Below are 13,250 nucleotides of genomic sequence, written 5' to 3' on the forward strand. Positions count from 1 at the left end.
TACAGCAGATACATCTGAAAGACTTACCCTGAAATGACTCTAAAGTAAAGCAAAGTTAAATTTCCCCAGAGACGGACTGAAGCAGAAGTTTAAACTTCTCATCACTTTGAAGGCAATAGAACTGACGTTTATTGCTGTGCCATGCCAAACTACAGCCCCACCTCTGGATAACTAAAGACTATATGGCAGATGGATGCTTTAAGAACCTTCCCCAGAGCCTGCCAGTGCATATTGTGTTGTCTGTTTAGATGATAAACTACCTGGAAAGGCCTGGACCTGTACATTTTTCTGTGTTTTGTGCAGCTTTACTCTTCACGGGGTTTAAAATGATCATCACGATTAATCCATAGATAAACTACCCTAAGGAAGCCAATGTTGCTTGCCCTGCAAGAGCATGGCCTTAAATGTGGCATAAATACCATTTCCTCCCCGTTATTTACAGTGCCTATTATGGCTCCCCAGGGAGCCATGCGTCCAAGGCCTAATTCATGGGTCTCACAGGGGAGATGAGCACCAACTTCACTGGACTGTGAATTAGGCCACTGATAGGTTACACTCCCAAACCCTACAGGCTGAGATTATATATGTGTATACATATACCTCTGTGCCTCCCACAACATCTACCCATGCTATCAGGCCTTACTGACTGTCAGTAAACCCTTGCCAACTTCCTGACCTGATTTCTGCAGAATCAGTCAGAATACTGCATTAGTGTTGAATGTCCATCAACCCACTGTTTCCATTTCAGTTATCACCCTCCTTTGTGTACTTGTAGGAAAACTGTCCCCTTCGTAATATGTCATAAAAACTTCAATTCTTGCAATGTTAAAAAACGAGGTAATGTATCATGAGTTATCAAATGACTTCACATTACTGTGATTTTTCCCTATCTACTGCTTTCACCATAATTGAAGTAATAGTGACTTTTCCAATTAAAAAAAAAAACAAAAAATAATAAAAAAACAGAAATGCCAAAAAATTTTATATATATATATGTAAACACCAGGAAAAAAAAAATCTAAGTCATTGCTTGCACAAAGATTAAAATTATTTTCAGTATTTCAATCTTCTTCTACTTAACTTGGCGGTATGAAAGGACATTTACTGTCACAGAGCCATAGTGCATACCAGGCCACATGCGACTGCAGGCATTGCACCAACAAATTGTATGGTCATTGTTATAACACTCTATTCACTAATTTATAACTAAACCGTAGGACTTAAATATAAATTCACAGATGACTTTTGAAAGGTGAATGGCACAGATAAGTTTCACCCTTTGCTAAATACATACAGTTCCTGTTCTTTGGTATTTATAATTATGTAACATGACTTTCAAATACCTTCAACTGTGAAGCGGCAAATTAGCTCCATCATCTAACTGGCTGAAGTAAACACCCCATCTGTAAAGCCTTCCTTGGACAAGGGGCTTCCTTCCCATTTGTGGTTAACAGGACATGAAAGCACAGACTAAAACAAAGGGGGAAGAGAACAGGAAAGAGACTTGCCAAAGGAGATATATATAATATGTATCTATACGTTGTAATATTATATATATCCTTTCTATATTATTATTATTATTATTATTATATGTATATTATATGTATCTCCTCTACTGCTTGTTGGAACAGTAAATTCCTGGCAGGGCTCAAGCTGGTATCTTTTGCTGTGTTTTTCTATAGCATTAAATCTGTCTTCCAATGTTTAAAAATCATAATTGTGACAAAATCTCTAAACAAATGAAAGTCAGTATAACTTGCCCTGCTGGTGTAGAAAACACTACCTTTCCACATATCACAACATACAGTTTGAATTCTGAATTAATGGCAAGTGAAAATAAAACAGTCTAATTCTCATCTGTACTGGGTTTGTGCAGAAAGGTTGCAGGGGGAGCTACAGAGCTGGTTTCTGTGAGAAGCTGCCAGAAGCTCCGTTCATGTCCAACTGAACTAATATCTGCTGGCTCCAACACAGACCACTGGGCAAGGCAGAGCCCATCAGTGATGGTGGTAACACCTCTGGGATAACATATTTAAGAAGGGGAAAAAACCCAAACCTGCATAACTGCAGCTGGAGAGAGCAATGAGAATGCGTGAATGCAAAAGCTCTGCAGACACCCAGATCAGTGCAGAATGAGGGCAGGAGATGCTCCAGGGACCAGAGCAGAGATTCCCCTGCAGCCCGTGGTGCAGCCCATGGCGAGGCAGCTGCACCTCTGTAGCCCATAGAGGTCCATGATGGAGCAGATTTCACCTGAAGCCCAGGGAGGGCCCCAGGCCAAAGTGGGGGGTTGCCCAAAGGAGGCTGTGACCCTGAGGGAAGCCCACACTGTAGCAGTCTCCTGGCAGGACCTGTGGCCCCATGGAGATAGGAGCCCACACTGGAGCAGGTTTGCTACAGGACTGGTGACCTCACAGGGGACCCAGGCTGGAGCAGTCTGTGCACCCATGGAAGGGACCCACGCTGGAGCAGAGTGTGAAGAACTGCAGCCTGTGGGAAAGACTCACACTGGAGAAGTTCATGGAGAACTGTCTCCTATTGGAGGAACCCCACACTGGAGCAGGGGAAGAGTGTGAGGAGTCTTCCCCTGATAGGGGAAGGATCAGCAAAGACAACGCGATGAACTGACTGCAATCCCACTTCCCCACCCTGTGCCACCTGGGGGAAGGAGATAGAGAAAATTGGAAGTGAAGTGAAGCCTGGGAAGAAGGAAGGGGTTTGAAAAGGTGTTTTAAGATTTCTTTTTATTTTCTCATTACCCTACTCTGATTTGATTGGTAATAAATCAAATTAATGTTTGCCCAAGTCAAATCTGTTCTGCTTGTGACAGTAACTGGGTGAGTGATCTCTCCCTGTCCTTATCTCAACCCACCAGCCATTCATTATATTTTCTCTACCCTGTCCAACTGAGTAGGGGAGTGATAGAACGACTTTGGTGGGCACCTGGTATCCAGTCAGTCAACTTGTCATATCACCCCTGATATTCCACCTTACAAAATATTTACATACCTAGTAGTCTTTACTCATGAATTACAGCAGCAGTATTACAATCAATACTGCCTACCTAGCAAATCTATTTAAGAAAGTCTCTAAAGTAATTAAAGGGATTAACATCTCTGTTTTAATCTATCAAAAAACTAATAATCTCTGTTTTTCTGAGTAACCGCTCTCGTGTGACTCTGTGAGTCACAAAATCTTCAAACAGTTCACATTCAATTGTTTTATCTCTTTTCACAAAGGAATTCATTTCAGGCCAGAATGTAAACGGATGCTTAGTACCCTGCTAGCATGTTCCAATAGAGCCAGAAAAACAACTATTTACTCTGTGACATGTTTGAGTTCCATAACATTTATGTTCTGAAAAAGGATAATGAATTCTAAACATTTCCCAATAAATGTAACTATATTCTTAGGCCTTCCTCAACAGGAATATTCTATGAGCTCCACACATGTCAATCAAATTTTGTATTGAATTTTACCTTTAGATGATTTAAATCTACTGGACAGACACAGAGTACTCAATGGTGACAGTGTGCCCTCTTTCCTGCTGAGCATGAATAGGTGAACACAGAAACTTCTAAGGCTATCTTGTAATTCTCTAGCATTAGTCCTATATTCTTGGCCTTAAAATATGATGCTAAAACTGCTTTAAACAGTAAGATGAGGATAGCATCAGGCAGGAAAAAGGTCAGGGGCAGAGATGCCTAAGTGTCTGCTGATTTCAGCCAATACAATGGTCCCCACAGGACCAGTTCAGCTGGCTTCAAAAATGGAACAGCTGGAATCCCCTGCCTTGTTCAGAGGTCCAGTTCAGCTCTTGACTGCTTCCGTAGTCAAGTGAGGTACGTGTCTGACACATGGATACATCTGCATACTTAATCTATAAACATGGAGAGGTCCACTTAAAAGAATTACTTAAAAAGAAGTATCAGACCTTCCAACCACATTCCAAATTACATCATGGACAAAATCAAAAGAACAGGAGAGGAAACAGATGTGTGATGTAAGATGTACGACAGTCACAGAGGAAACTGTCAGGATGAAAATGGGCACATTAAAAGCTCATCTTGTTCTATTAATCTAATGATCTTTTTTTCAGTTCTTCTAACTAGCCTCATCTTTACTGCATTTCAAATGGAAGGGTCACCACATGCTACTGATACCAAGCAAAGCTCAGAGGTGTCTAAAGAGCCGTCTTCATAAAAGTACACGCATGAAGCACTTAAACAACCCCAACCTCTTGAAAGATATTAATTGAGGAATGTAAGTACCTGCTGTCTCCAAGAGCAGGATCCTTGGGTTTAGCATCAATATCATAAACAAAACGCTCTTGAGAGATCACTATGACATTGTCTGTAGTTTCATTTCCCACGATAGTGATGACAGGATAACCCATCTGTAGTGTCCACTGATCCATTACTTGTTGGATATTTACAGATTTTCCAACTCTTTTTAAAGCCTACAAGAAAAAAGAAAAGTTTCAATATGTCGAAGCAATAACATCATCCAACATATAAAATTCTTTCTTTTCTTTTTTTTTTTTTTTTTGTCCCAGAGACCATAATTAGTTTTTTAAATGAACATCACATATACACACATTTACACCCAGTACACATACACTCTACATGATTTAACCAAGTCTCTGTCCATCTTCAGAGTAAGCATTGAGCAATCTTGCCAGACAGGAGGAGGACAGTCAGGAAGTCATGTTTCCCACATCATTCAGGCTGTAACAGAAGAAACAACCTGCCTTGCACAGTTTTAACAAGAGCCACAGAAATACTGGGTGGCTGTCTCCAAAGGATATTCTAGACCAACCAGAGTTAAAAAAGACTCAGTGTTAGTTGATGCAGGGTGCCTACAATGATGCATATTCAAAGGGCCTGATTTTTTAAAGTACAGAGCTTCTGTTCTGAGAATCAAATGACTAGTTACTTGAAAATATTGTCCCTCATGCCCAAAGTGAGGCTATGAATACCAAGGTAACCCCAGCTGTTTCATAAACTGCACCTGTCACAACACATTGAGGATTAATATGTTCATATTTGATACCATATGTCAATAAAAATGCTGGTTTATAAGTAGATTTTCATCTGAAACAAAAAGAGAAACTATGGCATCATGGGAGATGAGATTGGGTATGAGGAGATTGACAGCTATCATTTATTCTTCAGTGACAGAAATATCCCTAACTGCCAAACAGTCCTAGATTACAGACTGAGCAACCTCTCATGAACACATGAACCCAGCAAGAAGTCTTTGGAACTGAAGCTGCAATTGCAGTGCATTAGGAAAAAAGCAGCTGGCAACAAACGTGCTTACAGATGAGGCAAACAGAATTACTAGCCTTAACAATGGACTTAAGCATACAGTATAGCTGTAGTGGTTACACATAATACAGTCTCAGCTGTGGTTTCTGCTGTTTTTTCAATATTATGCTCATCCCTCTGACGTTCCATCACCCAGAGCTATCCTAAAGGCTTTAGCAGAAGAAGACACCAGGTGAGAAGCAAGAAATATTTTTGCAGTGGCACTGAACTTCAAATTAAGACATAGATTTAAGAGCATGACTGTTTTATGTCTCAACTCTCATTAGGAGTCAATACAGACTCAGTTCAGTTGCCCACACATAGGCGGTTAATGTCATTTGACCTGCTGCTCCAAAAGAGTATACAAATTTCTCCACAGATCTTGTGACAAATCAATTAGATCCACCCAAATGTAAGAAAGAATTTTAGGCATGCTTGGCTCACTTTATGAAAATTAAACTCTGCCCTAATAGATCCGTAGACCTTCGGGCATAGCAACCAAAGGGAGCACGGACATAACAACTGTAAGTCTCTACAGCATGCCAAATGTTACAATAAGTAGTTATCTGTTTACACCAGACTTCAAAGCTTTAACAGTTTTGTCATTCACACAAATCATTACTCCATACAAAATCACAAACATGCCTGATGTAAATGCCAGTGCTCAGCACTTTAATGTGTTTTCCAGCTTATGAGCCTCAGCATGCTGCTACTGAAGTCAATGATAGCAGATTCCATGAAGTATCTTTTACTGAACACCAGTGACATAGCACAAGCAACGAAATATATTTTAACATAACAAAGAATAGAAATGCTGCAAAAACCATATTTTATTGTTGCCACTAGGTTAACTCAAATGGTATTTCTTTGCATCAATTTTTATATTTGCTTTGGGGTCTGAAGATTTCAATATGCGCTATTCACTCCTAACCTCACCAAGAAAAATATCACGGTAAATTCTTGCTTCTCCCTCAGTGCAATAGATTAAAGCTTTTTACCTTTGACAGTGTGTTCCAGAGATCATTTCTGGCTGCATTGCCATACTTGTGAATGGTTAAATAGTCCTATGGAAATAAAATAAAAATACGAATCAGTATTATTATACACAAGGCAAACAACTAGAGCTGTGAATCACTGTTATTAGAAGTTAAAGCACATCAATGTTTGCATTTGTCAAAAATCTAGAAATATACATTATGTTCATCCTAAGAGAGTAAATAAACAGTTTCTTAACCTAGTTTACAATGCAAAGACTGTTGCTAAAAATTTCATTTATGGCATTCAATGCTCTTTCTTTTCTGCATAAGCCACTCTATAAGCTAAATATTTTGAATATACATTTAAATTACTTGTCTAACCTCAGAAGGGTTTCCTAGGTAATTCTCAGCAATAAAAGGGGAAGCTGCCAAATCACAGTTGCAGTTCCTATTTTAGCAGGTCATTCTGCATCTAGTGTCGAAAATTTGCTCACTCGGGTGACAAATATATTTGCTACAAAATATTTAACTGAGCAGTAGCCTAATTGAACTACAAACTTTTATGCAGGCAGATCCAGATGCTTCCATGTCAAAATACATCTTTCTGACAACTGGGGTTGTAACAGGTTATCACAAAGGGTCTCCACAACAGGGAGTGGTGGAAGAGGGGTGACAGGTACCCAACTCTGTGCTTGTGCATATGTGTGTTTTCATGACATATGTGACTCAGAGACTGAAGAGGTTATAAACTGAATACTTATTCAGCTGCAGTTACTATGACTGAGGGTCCATTCTTATCCCTTAGCAGCCAGAAAGTTGATCCCTGATAAGCTATCATCATATTAAATTAACTTCCAAAATTAATAGTTTAATCATATGACCAGGTTGGGTCTGGGCCTATCAGGCACAAAAGGCTTCCAGTTTTTGTAGAGACAACACTGTTAGTTTCCCACCATTCTGTGTCCCTAGAGAGCAGCTCATTCAAATACAGAAATGAAATTCAGCAATGATTATTTGAATAACATACATTTCAAGCATTTTGATTGGAAGAATTAAGTGAAAAAACACATCAGAGGTTGTAAATCAATGGGATCTCCTGCATTTGAATTTCTACCATCTCCACTTTACACAATGGCTGGAGACAAACCCTAATTTACAGCACAGTGATAAAAGTGGGACAAATCTGCTGACTCTGTTATCTCTGCTTTGTGTGAAGTAAGATACTTTGGGAATAATTAGTATTTGGAAAGCAAATTTTCTGATACACAAATTGTAGCACCTGTGACAGATTTAGCTTTTGTCAGCCAACTCATAGTACAAGAAGCAGCAACTCCCATTTAATCACAGGCTAGGAAGGCTAAATGAGAACACTGACTCTGTAAATGCAGTGCAGAGTCTTAACAATGTCATGAGACTAACTTGGAAAAAAAGACAATATTATACAGGCTGCACCTACAGCACACTGTGCTTCCATTTTATCTAAAAATACGGAATCATTTAAGGCACAGTGAAATATTCAATAGCTTTCAAAGCTGAAGAAGTTGAATTGCAAATTAAAAAGCTAAAATAGGAATAAACAAAAGTGGGACAAGGTAAATAAATAACAACAAATACACTTGTGCATTCTAAGTAGCACTAGAAAATGCTACACGAATTGGTCCTTCTGAGAGCTACTTTCAGAATTGTAACACAGCAAAATAAAATGAGTGGAACACTTGAGGATTTGCTCCATCCAGGCAATAATCCTGTTTACCAATCTACCATTAGACATCAAATTTTACTGATTTTATTTTTACATTTTGTGTTCAGAAGGACTGCAAAGAGATGAAATGCTTCTGTCCTTTTGGTTTTTTTTTTTTCTCTCAAGACAGACTGGGAAATTTAGATGTGGTTCACTGCTCAGTTAAACAATTTATTACTCTCCAATCTACATATGTATTACACAAAGGAAAACAAAAAGAATCATTTTATCATTTACCATTATCATTTACCACAAAATAAGAAAACACAATAACATGCTCAACAGATGAGTACAGTCCTGGTACCATACAACTCGATTGTCCACTTTTTCATCATTCATGAAAGTTGCATATACACAGCATCAAACTAGGAGTGTTATTAAACACATACTACACAAAAAGCAGTCCTAAGTGAGAGCTTGCATCAAAATATGTTTCTAATAATAAATCTAAAGGGCAATCCAAAATCTGAGTGCACTTTCTACAAGAGCTAAAGGTTACTGAACCAGGTCCCATTAAACTTCCTCATATATCAGTATCCTGTTTTCAATAACCAGTAGCAGATACCTAGAAAGAGTATAAAATAGGACAAGCATACAGTGAAACTTCCCCAGCATGCTCTCCCATTATCCAGCACTTCATGGCATGAGGAATCCTGAGCAGATTAGTATCTTTGTATTTAATAGTTACCTTCCATGCGTTTGGCCAGTTGTTTTCTGAACCTATATAATAAATGCTTAGCATTTGCACACCTTTCAAAAAAAGCATTTCCCACTTCAGTGATCTGTGGGTGAAGATACCTGCTTCAAACTCTGCTCATCTGCTGATTTCATCTGCTGTTCCCTAATTCTGGCATTAAAAGACACAGTGCATTACTGTTCCCTACTTCAGTCTCCCCAGTCCATTCATGCTTCTACAGATCTGTATCGTCTATGTCTTCATATGAGAGCTTGTGTTTATACTGAAAACATCACCAGACCCAATGACCCTACCACTCCCAGATATGCTGCAAAGTTACATTTTCTTAACAACATCCAAGCTTCAAAGCTAGCTAGGGTTACCATGACCCAGCCTTAACTTTCTTTACCAAATTATCAGCCCCTCTTGATGTACCTTTCATGGACAGGCATTCAGCTTAAAAAGGAAAAGGCTTGTACATACCAGCATCAAATATGTCACATGAAGTATTCAAACAGAAGCCAAACATCTACAACGTACCCTGCTTGTCTGTTCTAAGGATGGAACAAGCAGGAACACAATCCATTTCTCCTCCTGAGGACCCATAAGTCTTAAATAGCTTGCAAAGGGGCAGAAGACATGTTCTTATTCACTGTAATTCTCCAGGGAAGGAGAATTAGGCACCCCTTTGCTTTTACATCAGATAGAAAAGAACCAAAGCAAACAGAAGAGATGCAAGACACAGAACGAAAAAGGAGGATGACACTGAAAACACAGTGTCCTGAATCTAAGCTGCACTGAGCACAGCTCCAAAGGAGGTAAAGTGACTTAAAGCCACTTTCTCATAAACACAGATACCCAGAATCATTTGGCTTCAGGGCTGCTTCCCATCATAAACTCGAAATTCTATCACCTACAAAAGCTTTTCCAACAGCTGGAGCATGCTGGAGCATGAAGATATGCTTCAGACATTTTTCTTTCAGCTATAACCCTACAGTATGTGTGAGGAGAAAATATGGCAGGAAAACCTCTTTAACAACCCAAGACTCAGGACAGCTTTTCTGTCTACAACTCTTCCTTTGTTCTTCACTGTAATGCCACCTTTAAATTTTTTCTTTGTCATGGAGAAAGTAGAAAGAGAGTTCACAGACCCTGGTACAGTGTCACTCATAATCAGACACACACACAAAAGTGATCATTTCGGTTTACATTTTCAGCAATTCTCTTATAATAATATTCTTAACATCTTGGCATTAAAAAATGAAGCCACTCTTTGGCAAAAGGAATAACAGAGTATGATCTCTTCCACTCTATAAATAACAATAATAAAAAAATGAATGTGTTTTTCTGACATGTGTTTTAGTAATTTTTAACATAGATTTTTTTTTTAAAGCCAGAATCTGTCATTGCCATGAAAGCAAAGTCCAATTACTGCACAACAAAAAACTAAGATCTTGAAAAAAAAACAACAGATTTAGACTATAATATAAAGTTTTGTCAAATAGCAATCTTAACCACCCCTAAAAAATTAAAAGGCTTAATGCTTTTCATATTATTACTTGAATACTGAAGCAGATAGCTTGAACTATCTATAGTAGAAATAGCAGAAATACAGTGGAAGTGCTAAAGGCTTTTGAAAGATGTTTTTAGTAATGCTGTATTGATTAAGCTTGCAGGCCTTTTATTGTACTAGATTTTTTTAAGAGATTATTTAGAAGGAAAAAGTCTTTTATCCCTTTGCAATCTTAGTTCTCTCAGTACTGCTAGAGACCGAGCCTCTTGGTTTCAAAAAAATGAACTATCCCCACTGTCCAAACATGATAATGCTCACAACTAATAAAAGGTAGTGACTGATAAATGCACAGAGGTTAAACAAGGGGAAATAAGTCTCCAAACATGTATTTTATTTTCAGGAGAGACTTCAGATCTATAACCAGGAACCGAAACATCAATTCTAAGACCAAACTCCTTCCTCAGTTCATCTGTATGAAGTTGATTACTTGGCAGAAGGAACAGCTCACGACTTATACAAGTGGTGCTGAGATCTGAACCAGTTAATCTGAGTAACTTTTTCTCCTAAAGATAACTGAGAAATCCCACTACATAAGATGAGTGAGGAAAAAGTAGTAAAATATGGCATCAAATTCTTGTGACTACATTGCTCTGAATGCCCTCATTTCTGAGCGATAAGGAAACAGCAGCCTTGCCCTACCTCTCTCATTTGTATTTCACTTCTACTCCTGGTTCACATCCTTGTCCCTTCAGCCTACACTACGTCCTTGTCGAACAGTTTTACACAAGACTGTTGCAACTCATCAAAGATTTAAACCTACTAATAAAAACATCTAGTTCAGGTGGAAATCAGACTCTAAGGCTCTGGCTATCAAATTGAGCATGCTTGTTTTCCCAGAAATTTGTATACTTAATCTTAAGCAACCAGGCACCAGCCACCAGACGCACTGACTACAACATGCCACCTTTTTTCCCCTTTTCCTTTACACATCAAAGCTTCCACCACATATTATCTTGACGTTACCTAACATTCAAATGAAAAAAACTTGGGTGAGGGTCAGAGGTAAGAAGGCACTGCATATGTTTGCAACGGTGAGTGACAAACGAGATGTAGTGAGAACACTGATAAAGCATTACCAGCAAGCTACAAAGAAGTGAAGATTCCCCTAAGTGAGTGAAACTACTGAATAGAAAAGCTAAAATAGCCAACTAGGTTTGCAGTATTTGTCAGCTGTAAAACAGGCCAACCCTTGAGAAAGAAAGAGCCTTAAGGAAGTGACCATCCTCTTGGCCAGGCAGTCAGAGAAGCAGTAGAGTACAAAACAGGAGTAGGTAAATTCACCTTAGCGATCATGGTAAACATTGTATAAGGCAAATTAGATGGAGGTTAACTCTATTTGTGTCAGAATCAATTTGTACCACTAAGTCAAGCTGCAGAGCTACCTCCAAATTGAAAGAACAGCTGTGATCAGACCACTTATCAAAGCAGTACTGCTAAGCCAGCTAAGGAAAAACTTGGGAACAGATTTTTTCCATGTGAGGTAAGCCAAGCAACTTCTTCGCCTTCTGCATCAGTTTTACTAAAAGTGCCCAAATCTGCTTCCAGCCAGCCTTGTCAGAAACTGCCAACCTAGACAATACTCTAAAGTCATTACACATACTCGAACTTTCATGAGTGAGTTCTACCAGAGGATCAAAAATGTTGATTTCCTTCCCTTAATTTACTATTGCATTAAAATGTGTTCCTCCAACAAAAAATTAAGTCGCTCTCTGGTCAACAAGCCAATAATTAAGCTAACAAAGCATTTCAACCTACAATAACAAAAACCAGCATCAAAATTATGTTGAAACAGCAAACGCATAAGGAGTGTAAGACCATGCCTGCAGCAGAGATAATCCCCATCTAGTACTAAAATTACCACATCTGTTTTATATACAGACACAGCATCAAATGCATTCCTGTATCTCCCTTTAGCTAATCATTTTGGTAGTACAGCCAAAGTACCTTCCACAATCTCTGCTCCTCTTTGTCCCCATTCCCCTGTTTCTGAGGCTACCTGGCAAACCAGATCTCTGAAGTGACCTGTATGGGATGCAAATCTCTCATTCTGCACCAAGGACACCCTGCCTTCCTTGATCAAGTTACCAAAAAGGACCTCAAACTCTTCCACTGATACAAATGAAGTGGTGCTGGGTGGCAATGCATGGATGGGAAGAAGCAGCTGGAGGCAGCATTGAGGAAAACAGAAGGGTGATTTCCTAAGCCAAAGTCCTGTCCAAGTATGCCACAAGTATTATAAAAGAGACCAGACAGAAACACAGTGGTGATGTCAGAATACAGTTAAGAGAAAGATGACCCACGTATTACATTTAAGGTAAACAGTTTATTCTGTAGACCATTTCTCTAAAAGTGATACCCAAATGTTCTTTCCAACTAATGGTTGAGAGTATCATTCCTCCACAATAGGCTAAGTAGACTAGTTAACTTCATTAAACTTTACGTATGGACACTGTCATTAAAAACTGAAGTAGACTAAACTCAGTGACTTCAAGTCACAATGAAAATGCTAGCATGAATTAAGTAAATGAAATAAGAATTAACTTCACTTTTAAAATTCCCACATGGGGCTATAATGAGGTTTAACTAATCCAATTACAATTCACACCATCAGCTACTTTGAACTTTGGTGTGTCCCTGTATAAACACAGCTTAAATCTTGTTTACTTGGCATTAAAAATAAAATTCTGAACTAGAATTTTACATCACTTCGAACAATCAGAGAATATAGCTACTAAGGATAATATTTTTTTTTCCCTCCATATTTCTAATAATTCTACCCAGGAGCTACCTGTTGAATCCCTTCCAGATAGACATTTATTGGCTTCCATATTTTAAGTGATTAGTAATTCTATCTGCCTCTTCATTCTTTGAAAGTGGTGACCCTGTAAGATGTTCAGGCCTGGCAAACAGGACTGTGGGCTTTTTAATTTATTTAATCTTCTCAAAATCTTTTCTGTCTTTTTCTTTAAATAAT

The 13,250-nt window shown here is 38.6% G+C and overlaps 1 protein-coding gene across 2 annotated transcripts in view; it reads right to left on the reverse strand.

The window, feature by feature from the left end:
• The window catches only part of TRHDE (thyrotropin releasing hormone degrading enzyme), a 685,146-nt gene that overhangs the window by 539,597 nt on the left and 132,299 nt on the right, over positions 1 to 13,250 (reverse strand). For both annotated transcript variants that reach the window (XR_009743632.1, XM_061454791.1), the window contains exons 8-9: positions 6,308 to 6,373; positions 4,272 to 4,459 (exon numbers count right to left, since the gene is read on the reverse strand). Coding sequence is in view for 1 of the 2 variants with exons in the window: in XM_061454791.1 (XP_061310775.1) it covers positions 4,272 to 4,459; positions 6,308 to 6,373 (254 nt within the window). In the remaining variant the exon portion in view is untranslated. The remainder of the gene's footprint in view (positions 1 to 4,271; positions 4,460 to 6,307; positions 6,374 to 13,250) is intronic.

This window comes from Pezoporus flaviventris, unplaced genomic scaffold (genome assembly GCF_033815535.1).
Source record: "Pezoporus flaviventris isolate CSIRO_AGI_PZ_B2104156 unplaced genomic scaffold, CSIRO_AGI_Pfla_v1 ptg000016l, whole genome shotgun sequence".
Classification (NCBI taxonomy): domain Eukaryota; kingdom Metazoa; phylum Chordata; class Aves; order Psittaciformes; family Psittacidae; genus Pezoporus; species Pezoporus flaviventris.